Here is a 16,868-nt window from a genome sequence, read left to right on the forward strand (position 1 = left end):
ATTTTGTGTCCTGAAAAAACAGTTCACTCTCTCATTAAAGAGAAGAGATAAAATGCGTTTCAATGAAAAAAAAAAAAAAAAAAAAAGTTACACACGATCAATGATATATATTCTACCTCTGGAAATGATTTGTACGTTTTATTCTTGAACAGAGAAAAGCTTTTCTTTTTTTTTGCTGCTTTTTGTTTTTAAAGGAACGAATACTGATAAAAGTTTAACTCCAATTAATACAAATTAACGGAAAAATAGTATGATATATAATAATTAAAAGAAAAGGAATATGAAAAATTGTTATTAAAAAAAATTCTTTCAATAATATCAATATCACTGTAATGTCAAAAGTCAATTTATAACATATTTCAATATTCTGGAATTTAAAAAATTTATTTCTCAATAAATATTTTTGCCTTTTAGAAATTTTGCAATTTTTTTTCTTCTTTTTTTTGTAGATTCTTACTACATTTTTTCTTTATTAATTCTTGTATGTGTACACTGCAAAAAGAAGTATCTTATTTTAAGATGTTTTAGTGGCCTTTTTAAGATGTTTTTTACAACTTATTTTTAAGTTATCAAAAACATCTTAAAATGCATTAGTTTCTTAAGATATAAGATAGATAGGAAGAGATACTTTTGGTAACTTGCTTCCAATGTGTCTTATAATAAGATTCTTCTTTTTGCAGTGTATTTATAGAAATTTAATTAATTAATTATTATTTATTCACGTTCAGATATTAGTGGTAAAAATAATTTTAAGTCAGACAGAATTTTTTTTCGGTTTTTAGTAGTTAAAGTCAGTTTCTGTTAGACAAAACGTTTTTACTTACTGTTCAAGTACAAGTAGTAAAATTCAATTTTACTCAGACATAAACATTCTAATTTCACAAAGCTGAAGTAGGCAACGTTTATATAAACGATTTTTAAAGAAATAATTTTTTAAAATAAAAATTTTTATAATTTTTTGCCTAAACAATATTTCTTGTAGTTTCCATTAATCAACAAATTATAAAAAAAATATTTTTTAAGCAAAAAATTATAGAATTTTTCATTTTAAAAAATTATCTCTTTAAAAATCGTTTATATAAACGTTGCGTACTTCGTCTATAATTAAGGTATCAGTAGTAAATATCAGTTTCCGTCTGACAAAACAAGTAGTAAAATTTAACATTAATCAGACAGAATATTTATTTGTATCGTTTAGATTTTAGTAGTAACAGCCAGTTTTAGTCAGACAGAACGTTTTTAATTTGTAGAAATTGGGTTTCAGTGATAACATCAAGTTTTAGTCAGACACAATTTTGTTTTTCTTTTGTTTTTGGGTAACTGTAATAAAAATTAATATCGTAATAAACTTTTTAAATATGAATAATTTATGGCTGCAGTAATAAAACCTAGCTTTAGTCAGCCAAACTTTTTAATGTTAATATATAACGTGTCAGATAGTAAAAAAAAACAGTTTCAATTAGACAAAATATTTACAAATTCTAAAAATATGTTCAAAGTATAAAAAAAAACAAAATTTGAAAATTAGTAGTAAAGGTCAGTTTTAGTCAGACACGATTTTTTTGCAGTTCGTTAATATTTTCAGTAGTAAAACCTAGCTTAAGTCAGACAATTAATTTTTATTATTAAAATATCAGTAGTAAAAACCAGTTTTGATTAGACAATATATTTAAAAATTCTTATATTTGCAAAGTATAAAAAAAATTCAGCTAAATTTTTATATCAGTAATAAAAGTCATATTCAGTCAGACAAATTTCCTTTTTTGCATTATCGTGAAAATTAGTTTTTTTTTTTTTAAATTGTGAATAACACTAAAATTAGTACAAATCGATATTAATTTAAATAATGTTTTCATAAGAGCCAGACAATTTCGATGGTAATGTTCGAAGCACTAAAAAAAGTATTGAACGAAGCTGAAGCAGAGAGAGAGAGAGCGTGCTCAATTACAAGAAGATGACAAACAACCCATATCCCTCCCGTTTGGAAACTTTTTGATCGTGGCGTCAAGGATGTAGATGAGTGGAAATTACAAGGAATAATTTAAACTTTTAATAGATGCTCAGATCCTGCATCTGGGCGGGATTCGTCTGTGATTACGTGAAGAAAACTGAAAACGTTACTGGGATATCCTGTGTCACAAGTTATCTAGCAACACGTAATAGGCGTGTCTACCATCTCTCTCTCTCTTTATATATATGTATATGCACACACATGTATATATATAGTCAAGTTAACTAAAATTTCAGAAAACCACAAACCTTCGTAATGCTACAAAGGCCTCGTTGCAAGTCTCTTCACTGCAAAGCTTTACCTGTATCTGCTATAATACTCAGTGCTTTTAGTGTGTTAATAATTACGTTAACCACGATCAGTTACATGCTCTAGACGCTTCGGACCAGTACGGAACTTGTTAGAGAAATTTGATCTCTAAGTGAACTGTCACTATCCACTCTCTCGACATAAATCGATTATTGTCAATTTCAATTTTATATATATATATATATATATATATATATAAGAAAACTTATTATCGAAAAAAAAATTATTTTCCCGAACAAAAACTATTGAATTTCTTATCTGTTATAATTGAATTTTTGTTAAAAAAGAAAAAAAAGTTTTTTTTTTTTATAAAGGAAAAGAGGGAAAACTTATCTCTGTTTATTTGAATTGATTATAATATGCTCTAGATATCTATTCGGCGCCAACCTCATTAGCTTAGATCATTGCTGGCAAAATTTGTGGTTATCTGGTATGCCCTATCCTTTATACTACGTGTGGCCCTTAACTAATTACCCATCTCAGTTCCACAATTTACGATGGAACAGTTACGCCTTTCTACGTCAACTCGAAAACGTAAAGCTTAATTTACAAGTCTGAATAGGACCTTGGCAATATTGGTACCAATTTCTAAGTTCTCTGATTTTGATTCGGTATATAACTCACTATTCTCTATCTCTCTCTCTCTCTCTCTGATTTTGCATACAAAGGAAGTGTTTGTTTTTCAATAAATTACAATATTTGAATAATATTCCAGAATTTAATTCTGAATTTAATATAAAAAAAAATATTCAAAAAAAAAGTGAAACTATCATTAGAAAATAAAAATTTAGATACACTGATATTTAATTCAAATAAAAATTATTTAATTCAGATAAATATTTATTTAGCTCAAATAAATATTTATTTGATAATAGGAGCCAAGAAGATATTCTTTTTTTTTTAGAGTTACTTTTTTCCAATTTATAAATTAGAATTGTTAATTTTCAAATCATTAGTACAGTGAAAGTTAAACTATTCATAAAGTTGATAGCTCAAGATTATGAGAATATTAGCAACTTAATATTATTCTCTGTAATATTTTCACATATTAAAACAAGATTACATATCATGTGTTTAATATCTTTTATACGAGGTGCCATAATCTTTGTCTTTTAATTTCTAGTTCGTTCAATCTTCTTTTTATTAGAAGAAGTAGCTAATCATTTAAATGTACTATATATACAAGTAAATTATAACATAAAAAAAATATTAATTATTTAATATTAATAATAATAATGATAGTATTAACCATTAATAATAATAATAATAATAATAATAATACTATTTTTATTATTATTATTAATTGTTAATACTATTGTTATTTTTAATTTAATAAAAAATTTTAAAAATAGGTGTAAAAAATTATTAATTTCAAAAATATTACTCTATTTTCCACTGGAAAATAAGTAAAAAAAAAAAAAAAAATCTTCTCGACTCTCGGAAACTGTTCTCTCTACAGGAGGTAAAATTATATCTATAAACAGTAAAATATCTTGACATTGGAAAACTATTCTCGATAGGGGGTAAAATGACCCATTGAGAGTAAAATAGTCTAAAAAAAAAGAAATTACACGGCTTTTTGAAACAGTGACGATAATATCTTTCACATAATAACAAATAAGTGTTATTATTACAAAAAAAAAAAAACGTTCCTCTTGACAAAACTTTCTTTAGAAAAAAATAATTTAAAAAAATTTATTCATAAAATATTTTCTTCGAAAACGAAAAAAAGAAAAATTAAATAAATATTTCATTCATATATATGTATTACATTTTTCAAATAATATATTTTATTTAGATGAAAACTTAAGCCTTCGTTAAAATTATCTTTGTAACATTTATATTTTTCTGACACTCCAGTAATATAACAGAAGCACGAGAAAAATTTAAATCATTTGTAAAGCTTCTTCCTCTCTGACATTTGTTGAATGAGAATATTATGTTTTTATTTTTAATATATAGGAAAAAAAAAAATTTCTTTCATTTTCAAAAACTGTCAATTTTTTATATTATTGTTTTTTTTTTGTAAATGAAGCCTTACAAACGTTTTTATAAATTAATTATATTCAATTAAAAAAAAAATCTCATTTTCAATGATAAAAAATGAAAACAAATTTCAATAACCGAATTATTAGTAAATATTAAAGTAAAAATTCAGATGAAAATTTTATAAATATATTAAAAATAATAATGTCTTTTAATAATAATAATAATAATAATAATGTAAAAACTAAAAACTACCATCCTCTATATCTTGAGATGATATTTTCTTGGCTTAAAAAGCTGCACATATAGTGTCGAAATACTTTTTAACGAAGCATATAAAAGTAGATTGCATATACAACTTTTAGTGTACAAGTTATATAACTTTTACATTATCTTGATATATTAGATTTTCACCGCCTGGGGAAACAATGTCTTAATAAAGTGCAATTTATTATCTTATTTTCACAACCAAAAAGGGGCTCTATTCTGACTAATAAGTATATTTATGATTACGCGGAAGAAATTTGTAGCACTGTCAGCATTTTCCCAGAGAGAAAGTACAATATATATATATATATATATATATAAGAGTTATAATTCAACTGACGCTTCACGTTTAATCATACTTACTTTTATCAATGACATCGCGAATCGAGGAGTAATGTAATATGTTAGAGAGTATATAATGGTATACCTTCGTTTCTTTAGACATTTCAGGAAGAACGTATATATATATAGCGAAAGTCGGTCGGAATCGACCCGACCTTATGGGAGTTTTTCTACTATTTTGATCAGAACCGAGAGAGAGAGAGAGAGAGAGAGAGAGAGAGAGAGAGAGAGAGAGAGAGAGAGAGAGAGAAAATTCCATTAAAAACAAAACGACCACCATAATAAAAAAAAGGCTCACGTATAGATAAATTAAATTAATTCTAATTCGAACATCAGAAAAATACTAAGCAAAGAAAACTAATAAATTCGAAAATTTGAAAATAGAAAAAATTTTCAAAAAAATTATCCTATAAAGAAAAACCATTTTAAAATTCAAGCATGGGTAAAGAAGTTTACACTTTATTACTCGCCTCAATTTAATTATGAAGACAAAAACCAATTTTATAGATAAAGGAATAATGCAGTAGGAGGTAGTACAAAAAAAAAAAAAAAACTAAAGCTTAAATTCAGGTTACTTTTTAAAATAAAGTACCTAAACTAAAACCACTGTTCTAAATTTAATTGACTTTCCTAAATTCGAAATTATACGAGAATATTAAAAATTAAATTTTAATTATTCAAATTTGCAAAAATGTTTGCCCTTAATTAAATTGTCTATAGTTATTAAATAAAAAAAATATGTATAGCGAAAATTGCTCTCTAAATCTAAATTAGTAAAAATGATTACTAATTTAAATTAGTGACTCACTTTTTGCTTTAGAATTAGTTAATTTTTACTAATTATTAATAAAAGTTACTAATAATTAGTAAAATTTTACTAATTCAGAAGCAAAAAGTGAGTCACTAATTTAAATAAGTAAACATTTTTACTAATTCAAATTTAGAGAGTGGTATTTGATTAAATAAAAATTGGAGAAGTTTTGTCTGACTAAACCCGTGTTCTACTACTGATACTATGATTATACGTCATTAGAAACTGTCTGACTTGTAACTGTCCTATACTACTTACACTCGACTTGTAATATTATTTTTTTTAACTTAATTTATTTTTACCATACTAATAATTTATTTTATTCTCAAAAATATTATAAATATAAAATACTATAAGTATAGTAAAAAAAAACATTATAAATTTAAATAAAACTAGATTTTTTTCAGATTTTTTTCTAACTTTTCATTAATATAAATTAAACAAAAAAAAAACTTAAATCCAATTGAAAAATACGAACATTAAAAATAATGCTCACGAATTTCGGTTAATGTAAATTGTTAAAACATTGTGAATAAAAAGGCAGTATAACGAATTTATTCAGTCTTCCAAATTTGCTTTATTACGTTGAACTAACCGAGCAACTCACGAAATTCCCATAAATGGTAAATAGTTTAAAACAGTAACAATTGAATGCTGTTAAATAGTTGATATTGTTGAGAGAAACAAAAGCAAATTAACCAAAAAATTATCATAAATATATTATTTGTTTTTTCATTTCATTATAAGCCAAAAAAAAAAATATTGTATTTATTATTTCTATGAAAAAAAAAATTGCTACTTTTCTATTTATTTTTTTTTAAATATATATTTTTTGAAAATAGCAAACAGAAAAGCAAAACAATCAATCTATTTATAGAATTTTTGATAAAAATCCAATTTTTCCTTTTGCTTCAGGTAACAAATGAAAAAAAATTTTTTTTTTTCAAAATAGCACTCGTTAAAATAGAGACAATGATTATTTGAACCTTTTTTTTTTGCACGACTCTATTATTTACACTTTCATTATTGATGAATGTATGTTTTTTTTTTCTCTCGATAACAGGGATGCGAGAGACTCTTGTTTATTATTCGAAACCAACGATATGTATTTTAGAATGTACGATCACGATTTTGTGGTAAACCGTGAAAATTGATTGTTAACCGCCAGATTTGTGTGGAACCAGCATACTAAATATTCGATGTATAATGAATTTATCAGGGAGGAAAATGAAAATTTTTCATTGGTTATTTTTTTGTACACTATTTTTTTTCTGTTAATAATAACGCCAAAGAGAGAAAACTTTTCTATTGTGAAACAAAAAAAAAATAATAAAAATAATAATAATATAATGGTGGAGAGAAATCAGTTAAAAGCCAGTTGCATAAAAGTCTGTCAACTCCATTTTCAGGAGACATCAGTTTTTATTTCACGTCGCGCGGTGTATTTATATATATATATAGTTTTGTGGTGGGTTGGAAAAGTTTTTGATAAAAACTTTGTTTTCTTTTAACTCGACTTACATCAACAGAAACTTTCACGTAATTATCGAGAAATTTTCAAGTGCTCCTCAACTAATCGAGGATCAGTCTACATAGCCGAAAACGGGGCCCCTCTCTCTCTCTCTCTCTCTCTCAGAGAAAACGAATTGAAAGTTGAAGTTGAAACTTGTTACCGAGTTCAGACGTGCTGAGTGAAACAGGTTTTTCCATCTTCTGTTATACTGATAAAAGAAAAGATGTTTTTTCAGTCAACAAATTTTATATTAAAGAAATAATGACTCAAAGGCCGTATCTTCAATAAAGAACAAGAGTTATGTAAACAGTACTCAGAAATATATAACTTTTCATATTGTTCCCTCTTTTTTATATATATAAAAAAAAAGTTTCAAATTTTTAAATCAATTACTTTTTTTCTATATATTAAAAAACATCTTTTCCACAACCACGAAAAAAAAAAAAAAATAAAATAAGACTTTGCAAAAAATATTTTCAAATATGAATATTAAAATTATTTTTCTTTTTTCTCAATAAACCAAATAAATAAAATATTTCTCCATACAACGTTGATTTCTTTTCACCACAGAAATAATTAAATTAAAAACCCAGGACAGAAATTTATTAAAATCAATTAATTTGTCCAATATGGAAATATTGTTTTTCTATAAAAAAAAAAAAAAAAAAAAAAAAAAAAAAAAAAAACTCCAATTGCAATATGTAATTTTAATTGAGTGAATGCATTTAAGGAAGTATCTTTTTGCTTTCAACTAAATTGCTGCCCTTTTAACGACTTTATCCTCAGTGCGAAGACCGCAAAAACCAGTTCTCTTTTGCTCTTTTATGTCTCCACCCCCCTCTTTTTTCGAGTTGAAAATGACAGAAAAAAAAGTGACTCAGAAAAAAAGTAGCCTTTCATCAGATTAAACATCTTTCATTGAGATAATATTTGTATAAAAATGATGGAAATTTTTTTTTTTTTTTACAACAAATGGAAAAAGTTCTTAAAATGTAAATTACGGAAAAATAGTAAAATACCGATTGTATTTTATCATGTTAATTTATTTCTTGAAACGAAGTCTTTGTAAAGGACTAAATTAAAAGTTAAAGAAAACGCGCTGTTTTCAAAAAAAAAAAAACTCTAAAGAGTTTTCCTTTTATTTTTTTGTCGAGAAGATTTACGATTAAAATTTGGAAACAGACATTATTGTGTCTCAAGTTTACAACTCTTGATGCACTGCTGGATGAGAGAAAACGGAAAATAAAATTTAAAACCAGAAAAAAAAAATGAGAAGAAAGAAAGGAAAAAAACCATAAACAAAAGTATAGAGATTTTTCTCAATTTTTCTGCAATTTGAATGGATTGGTAAAAAAAAGAGGGACTTCAACGAACTGCAATTACTATTAGATTAGAAAAGTTACGTTTCTCTTTCCTGGTGGTAACTTTGATTTATTGTTATCATTATTTGTCGGGGGCTTTTTTTCTTGTAAAATGACACGAGCCAGTGTCAAAAATTTTCACGAGAAAATTCATCTCTGTTTATATATATATTTTGCATCTGGCAAACATGCATGTTCCTCGTAAAAGTTATGGTCATGTCACAGAGGTGGAAAACTCTTTCCAAAACTTTACTACAGCTTTCTGCCTGATTGTTAGAAACTGAATATAACATGCACCATGTTTTCACATATGATTACTCCTACATGAGAAAATATTTCTATACCATATAATTTTAATACTTTCGTTTATATATTTTATTTATACTTTATTTATACATATTTTTTTTCATAATTTCAAAAGAAATATTAATTAAAAAATTTTTAAAATAAATAAAATTTAAAAGATTTTAAAAAATTTGAAATTAAATTAAATAAATAATTTTAATTTGTTTAATAAATAATTGATTTAAAAAAAAACAATGTATTAAATTTGATAAAACTGTTAAATTAAGGAACTATAATAAATATCAGAAAGCTTAAGAAAATAAAACGTTTTTCACATATAGTAAATCGTGAAAATGTGCTTTATATGGGATAAAAGTAATTTTGCGCAAGAAAGATCCGCCAAGTGTCAGAAGCAGAGCGAAATTTAGAGCCGTTTAAAATCGTTTTTAACCCATGAAAGACAGTGACCGTCCAGTTGTGATGAAGAAAATTACAACTTCAGCTGAGAAATACGTCAGTTCATTCGAGACAAATGAAATTTGTCAAGAGATATAACCAACAAATTATTGCCCTGACTTTATATAAGAGTTTTCAAGAATAATATACAAAAACGTATTTTTAATTAGTTCAATTTTTCATTTAAAACTTAATATTTTATCAGAAAAATTCTCCGGTTAAATCTCAAGATTATAAATCTAAATTCAATTTAATGCGGACAACGTATTAAATTTCATATATCTTATCTTTAATAGAGTTATATAAGCAATTATGGAAAAACCATTTTCTATAATTAACCTGTTTTTCCTTAATTTACAAAAACGGAAAATTAGTTTTCCTCTTTTTAAAAACAAAAACTATTTTTTATTTTCAAATTATTTTTTACTTTAAGACATTCTAATTTTAAAATAAAATAAAATATTCTTAAATTTAAAAATACGCTTTTTCGTTGTTGAAAAAAGTGCTTTTATAAATGGTATTTAATTAAAAGCCAATTTCACTAGATTAACAGTAGTTAATACTCCTCCGGCTTTTTTTTTTTAAACGTATTTTTCAAAAGCTTCTCGGGCATCAATTACATTCTTTATAGGATATAAACAGCTCTTTTTCTTTTATCACATAAACCAAATATGACCGCGAGCTTCATGCGTTACACACTAACAATCATCAAATCTATTCTCTCTTCATTTATTTTTTCAATTTTTTTTATATCCCCATATTAAAAAAAAATTCTCATTCTAAAAAAATAATGAATCTATACATTCGAATAAATTTTTTCATATTGAAAATACGTTCACTTTTTTATCATTTTTATTCCACAAATTGAAATATTTTTCTACTACTCTTAATTAAAAAAAGTATAATTAAAGATATTTTAAAAGCTCACATATTCTTAATTTCAGAATAACATTTAATTAATATAATTATATTTCATATTCTTTATTATCATTTTTTTTTTAATTTTATCTTACGCTATTTTTTAAAAACTTTTTCTTATTTTTGTTGCGAAAATATTTCCAATACTATTTTTTTCACGATGACATAAAAAAAAATAATTTAAAAAAAAGCAATCAAATTTCCAATTAATAAATATTATACAAAAACTATACAATTTGTAAATATTGTTCTTAAAATTGGACTAATATTCAATATTTTTAATTGGATTTAATTTTTTTTTCTCTGATATTTTTATATTTTAAAATATATATTTCTTAACGCATTTTTCATGTTAACATTATTTTAGTTTTAAAAAATATTTCATATTGTCAAATTGCAATAAAACAAGTGCAAAAAAAAATATTCAACAAATTATTGAATATAGTTGATAGAGAATATTTTCAAATATTTTTACTCTTAAATTTAACATCGATATATTATTCTTAAAAATAAGTAAATATTACTTTAAATTCATGAAAATATTTTGAAATATTGAAATTACACATCATTATTTTCAATTTTTTCTGTTGCGAAATTTATAAACGGTTAGGTAAATAAAAATTTAGTCAAATATTCTCTTTTATGAAAATTTTAGTTAAATATAAGATATGCTACATTTTTTTGGAAATAAAAATTTAGTGGTTCTTAAAGAATTTGAATTTACTAATAATTTAGGTAGGTAAAGTTCACATCGATAACGATCATCGAATTTTAAAAACCAAACTACTGCATAAACACACCAAAAAATTACAAAAAACTACAAAAAAAAATACTTAACAAAAAAAAATAAGTTCAACCCCAAATTCATTAAAAAATCACACATAGTATAGTCCGAAACATTGACATTTTTCAAAAAAATTTAAATTTCATTACACACACGATTTTATTGCAAATTCTCGAACAAAAAACACCTAAAAATGTAGAAAAAAATTAACACCCCCATTGTCTGCCTAAGAAAAATTAAATTTTTTTGGAAAGTTTTTTATGATTTCGGATGCCTTTTCGGTGGTAATAGGGGTATTCCTCTACTTCTATCGGGCTATCAATTTTTTCTACACTTTCAGGTGTATTTTGTGCAAGAATTTGCAATAAAAACATCTGCCTAACAAAAATTGAATTTTTTTGGGACCTTTTTTATGATTTTGGATGCCTTTTTGGTGGTAATAGGAGTCTTCCTCTACTTGTATCGGGGTGTCAATTTTTTTCTACACTTTTCGGCGTATTTTGTGCAAGAAATTGCAATAAAATAGTCTGCCTAAGAAAAATTGAATTTTTTTGGGACCTTTTTATGATTTTGGATGCCTTTTTGGTGGTAATAAGGGTCTTCTTCTACTCGGATCAGGGTGTCAATTTTTTTCTACACTTTAAGGTGTATTTTGTGCGAGAAATTGCAATAAAATTGTATGTGTTGTGAAATTTAAATTTTTTTGAAAAATTCGAATTTAGTGGATTATACTAGCGGTTTTTTCTAATAAATTTGAGGTTGAAGTTAATGTTTTTGTTAAGTATAATATTTTTTTGAAGTTGTTTTTTAATTTTTTGTTGTGTTTATGCAGTATCTTGGTTTTTAAAATTTTGATAATCGTAATTGATGTAAACTTCACCGACCTAATCACAGAAAATTAAAAGGCATTAAAATAAGCTGCAACGCTTCTTATTTTAATCCAATTTTGCTTATTTTAATACATTTTGGTATTAAAATAAGCAAAATTGGATTAAAATAATAAGCGTTGCAGCATATTTTAATACCTTATAATTTTCTGGGATAATTTTTTATTTAAATAATTTCAATAACCAAAAATATTTATACTGAATTTTAGAATAATTCTCGATTGCAAAATAAAAGAAGTTAATAGAAAAATTAATAGAAAACTATTTTAATTTATTAATTTTAGATTAATTATTAAATTTTTAAGTATTTTATAATTTCTATTATATAATAATAATATTATTAGTATTTGTCCGAAACTGAAACTATGTATAAACAAATAAAAATAATTTTATTAATAACAATAATAATGTAATTTTTTGTTTTAAAAAAAATATAAAAAAAATTTAATTTTAAATTTAATATTTTTCTTAATGCATTTAACTTTTTTGCATAAGAAATTAAATTAATTGTTTCCCATTAAAAGCCAATCAACATTTAAACAATTCTACATAATTGCTATCATCTAAAATTAAGCTCAAAACGAGACTTCTTTTTTTTAAACAGGGATATAGTATATATATGTATAACAAAAGAACAACTTTGAAAACGGAATCGAGAAACTTTTCAGCTTTATTAAACTGAAAATACTTTCAATCCCTTTTCATTATTGATATTATTTTTATGATGAGAAAAACATTAATTTCCTGCATTTATATTTCAGTGTATGTGTGAGGAATTGTTTTGTTAAGCAGAACTGAATATAATGTATACACGTCTTGTACCGTTTTTCCAGTAGTAACTAAAATAACATTGTACAAGTTCTGATCGATTCCTATGTTTATATATATATATATATGACAATGAACACAATACTCGTATTCAAAATAGTTAATCATGCTTACCGACAACTTCGAGAAATAGAAATATACTAGTGGGTGGATGGGTGGATACTTGGCACTCGTACATTCCAGCATCCCTTTGTTGAACGTACTTGATTTGAAGGGTCCAATCTTCACTGTGATGAAAGTGAATCGCTTGAAAACGTTCGTCGCTCGCGTAAGTTGTCAAACCAACAGTTAGCAATTCGTGTGTCTTTTTTCTCTTAATCCAATTGACCTGGAAAAGAAATTTATTTTTTTTTTTATTAATTCTTCCAAAAATTTTAAACTCAAATATTTACAAAAAAAAATTATAGTATACAAGAGAAATAAATACTACTACTATTTTTAAAAAAATTTTTTAATTAAAAAATTCAATTTTCAATATTTTAGTTTTTGAATGCAATTTTTAAAAAAATTCACGTTTGTATCAAATATTTTCTATATATAATATTTATCCAATCATTGTTCAAAAAGAACAAAAAGAAATTTATATCGAAAAAGAATTCTCAAAAAAAAATCTAATTAACCTTAAAAAAAGATTTGTATGATTCAAGTGAATAAGATTCCTTTCAAGTGTTAACTAGAACAAACTCATTTGCAAATGAACCAAATATATAGCACTTTTTTTTATCAGTCGAAGAAAGTTCATGATAATATTCTCTTTTCAAGTTAAATAACTCAAAAATTCTCTTTTTTTTCTATCTATGTATTTTATAATAAAGGCTCTTATTTCTTTTGTGAATTAAAATTTTCTCTCTCTATTAAGAGAATAAAATTTTCGAATGATTCATACAAATTACGTTGCGCAATTTCAAGAGAGCTTAACTAGAGAGTGAGCCGTATGTATATATATATATATATATATATATACATATATGACGAAGGTTTGTATTCACTCATTCGCATATGGAATAATCACATGTATATAATCTCACAAATATGATCCTTTAATCCAAACGTACGTACACCTCGAGTTTGAAATAGAGAATGTCTTTCGAGCCAAAATTAAACCTTTCGGTCCGTTTACTATCTACTTTCAAATCTGACTTGAGCTCATGTACCATTGAATTTAGAATGTTTGAATAAAGCAAAAGTAGGACACGAGATTACTGGTCGAATTTTCCTTTAAAACAAAAAAAAATAATAATAAAATATTTTTTATTTCATATTCAAGCTTAATTTAAAAAAAAAATTTACCACAATTTTTTGTTTTAACGAGAGAAAATAAATTTTTAACAGATATAAATTCATTAGAATTATGGTTAAGTCGATTTGGGGTTCGATCCCCGCTTACGTCTTCCGCATTTTAAATCAAATATTCAGAAAAATTCCCGATAAATTGTATAATCTGCGGCACTTTTTTTTTATCGCGAAGAAAAATATAACAAAAAAAAAAATTCCAACAATTTTTTTTTTTTTCAATGATTATTATATTGATTAATTACGCTTCTTAAAATCCTTTTGTCTCTTTTCAGGTGAAATATCTACCCCTTTACAGAGTTACCATTTGTCAAACTTTAAACCCCATCTCTTTAACCTCCTCTTTTTCTACACATACACAGTCAAACAACCTCCCCTTGATCGATTTCTTGTCTGCTCTTCGCTTTGTCTCACGCCTTTCTAGTTTCTCGATGATTTTCTCTCTTTTTCCTCTCTCTCTCTCTCTCACTCTCTCCCTCTTCCTTACTTTTCGCTTTAACCTCCTCTTTTGACGTATTTGATGAAAATATCTTCACCGACCAAAAAAAAAAAAAAAAAAAGTTCAATATTTTTTCGTAAGTCTTCAATTTCATGATATAAAAAATTGAAGAGATTCCAATTCTTCGTTTTTTTTTTTTTTCACCAAATTGCTTTTTCCTTCACTTCACCAGGAATCTGCCTGTGTAGCACTATATTGATTGTGCAGCTTTCTCAAGTAGACAAAAAGCCATAATATACGCTAATTTTTATTCTATTTTACTGCTCTTCGCAAATATTTTAAAATACAAATTGAATACTAAAACCAAAAAAAAAAAAAAAAAAAAAAGAGGAGAGCAAAACAAACATACGCTCCCTCTCTAAAATTCTCGTTTACTTTTCGTTTGGAATTAGTTAAACTGACTAATGAATTAGAGCGTGAATTTATTAGCAAAATTTATGGAAAGATTTTTGATAAACTAATTTCTTGATAAAAAAACAAATATAAAAAAAAAATTATGAAATAAAAATTTGTTATTTTTTATTTATTTTGTTATTAAATTTTTTTATTATAAATACCAAAGAAAATTTGTAAGGCAAACATCTGTTTCAGAATGCAAAAAAATTACTTTTTTAATGTGACTAAAGTCCTGAATAAACAAAATCGGGCACACTGCTAATAAATTACAAATTTCACACTTTTTTGGAAAAAATAAATAATAACAAAAATTGATTCTTTTACATTAAAAAAAAACAAATTTATTTGATTGAAATAATCGATTACTTCAAAAAAAATTATCAAATAAATATTTACTTGAATCAAATAATTTTTATTTGAATCAATTATTCCGGTATTTAAAACAAATACCATTTTATTGACTCGTAATTATTTAATACAAATAAATATTTATTTGATAATAGTAAAGTAACCAAGTATTTGAATCAAATAAATTTTTTTTCAATTTAATTAAAATATTATATTTTTTAATCTAAAATGTTTATTCAATTTAAAATAAAAAAAAGAGTAAAAAAAATAACACTTGTATAGTTAGAAAAAAAGTAGTAAAAAATTACCACATCCAGAGAAATGTTTTATTTGAACCAAATATAATATATTTGAGTTAAATAAACGTATATTTGTCTCACAGCCATTTATTTGGCGTAAATAACATTTTTTAATTAAATCAAAATTAAAATTTTTTCTGAATCAAATAAATATTTATTTAAATCGAATAAAAGTCAATTTAAATCAAATAAAAATTTATTTGAATCAAATAAATATTTATTAGACTGTGAGACAAATATATCATTTCTCTGGGTGTATATTTTTTTGAGTATAAAAAAGATGTCTGGCTTAAAAAATAAATTTAAATTCCGATTCAAAAAAAAATGTCAACTAATTCAAATCTCGAAAGAATTAAATTACATTTAATTGATAAAATAAGTGTTTATACGTATCAAAAAAAAAAAAAAAAAAAAAAATTCGACACTCTAAAGGAGTAATAGAGTAATTGTAAACGTGTGATCGATAACGAAACTAAAAGACCGCATCAAATACGCCTGTGTACAATTGCAATTGCACACTTCTATTATCGTTATCGTAAATGTTGAGCATTTTTTGCTATGAGTAAGTAATCAAATTATTGCGCAAACGAGTAGAACGAATCGCCATTTATCTGTATCGTGGTTTCATATATGTATGTATATATATATATATATATATATATGTTTGAATAGTTCTTCGCTGCTGCCAAAAATAAAATAAAAAAATAGAAAAAAAAAACTGACTTCTCTTCTGCCATGAATGGGAAATTTTTTTGTTTTATTCTTTTCTATTCAATGATTTTATTTCGCATGCAGAAAAGGCTTTCAATTCGTTTTTCTCCAGTTTCTAGTATTCATTCTCCTGGCAACGTATGTTCTGTAAATTCAGTATATTTGGTTTGATTTTCTAAATTCCTTTGATTAAAGTGAAACTTGTCTTTCACAAATGAAATAGATGAAAACTTTTTTTTTTCGATTTACGTCAAACAAATTTTCCAACGAAAAAATAAAAAAATCGCTTTAATAATAAAACGCAATTTTTTTTTTTCATTTCAACAATTTTTGTCGTTTTCAAAATCAAATCCAAATAAAAAAAAAGGTTTCGGAAAAAGTCAATAATGACAGCAAAAATGATATTATTGAGAAAAAAAAAAAAAAGATAAAACATTCTTTTATTAAATATGTTTTTCATGGAAAATATTTTCATGTATTCTAAAATATTTCAATATTTCTCTCATGTTTGTTTTTTTTTGTCAAATAATTCCTCTTAATAATAATACATTAGTTGTATAATTA

General features: G+C 24.5%; 1 protein-coding gene across 5 annotated transcripts in view; it reads right to left on the bottom strand.

Moving 5' to 3' along the window:
- Nucleotides 1-16,868, bottom strand: part of LOC127290551 (zwei Ig domain protein zig-8-like) — a 171,003-nt gene that overhangs the window by 106,657 nt on the left and 47,478 nt on the right. For all 5 annotated transcript variants that reach the window (XR_007844379.1, XR_007844380.1, XM_051319222.1 and 2 more), the window contains exon 4: nt 12,873-13,086. Coding sequence is in view for 3 of the 5 variants with exons in the window: in XM_051319222.1 (XP_051175179.1) it covers nt 12,873-13,086 (214 nt within the window). In the remaining 2 variants the exon portion in view is untranslated. The remainder of the gene's footprint in view (nt 1-12,872; nt 13,087-16,868) is intronic.

The sequence above is a fragment of the Leptopilina boulardi genome, unplaced genomic scaffold, assembly GCF_019393585.1.
Source record: "Leptopilina boulardi isolate dan_hultmark-lab unplaced genomic scaffold, ZJU_Lbou_2.1 LbouV2_70, whole genome shotgun sequence".
Classification (NCBI taxonomy): Eukaryota; Metazoa; Arthropoda; class Insecta; order Hymenoptera; family Figitidae; genus Leptopilina; species Leptopilina boulardi.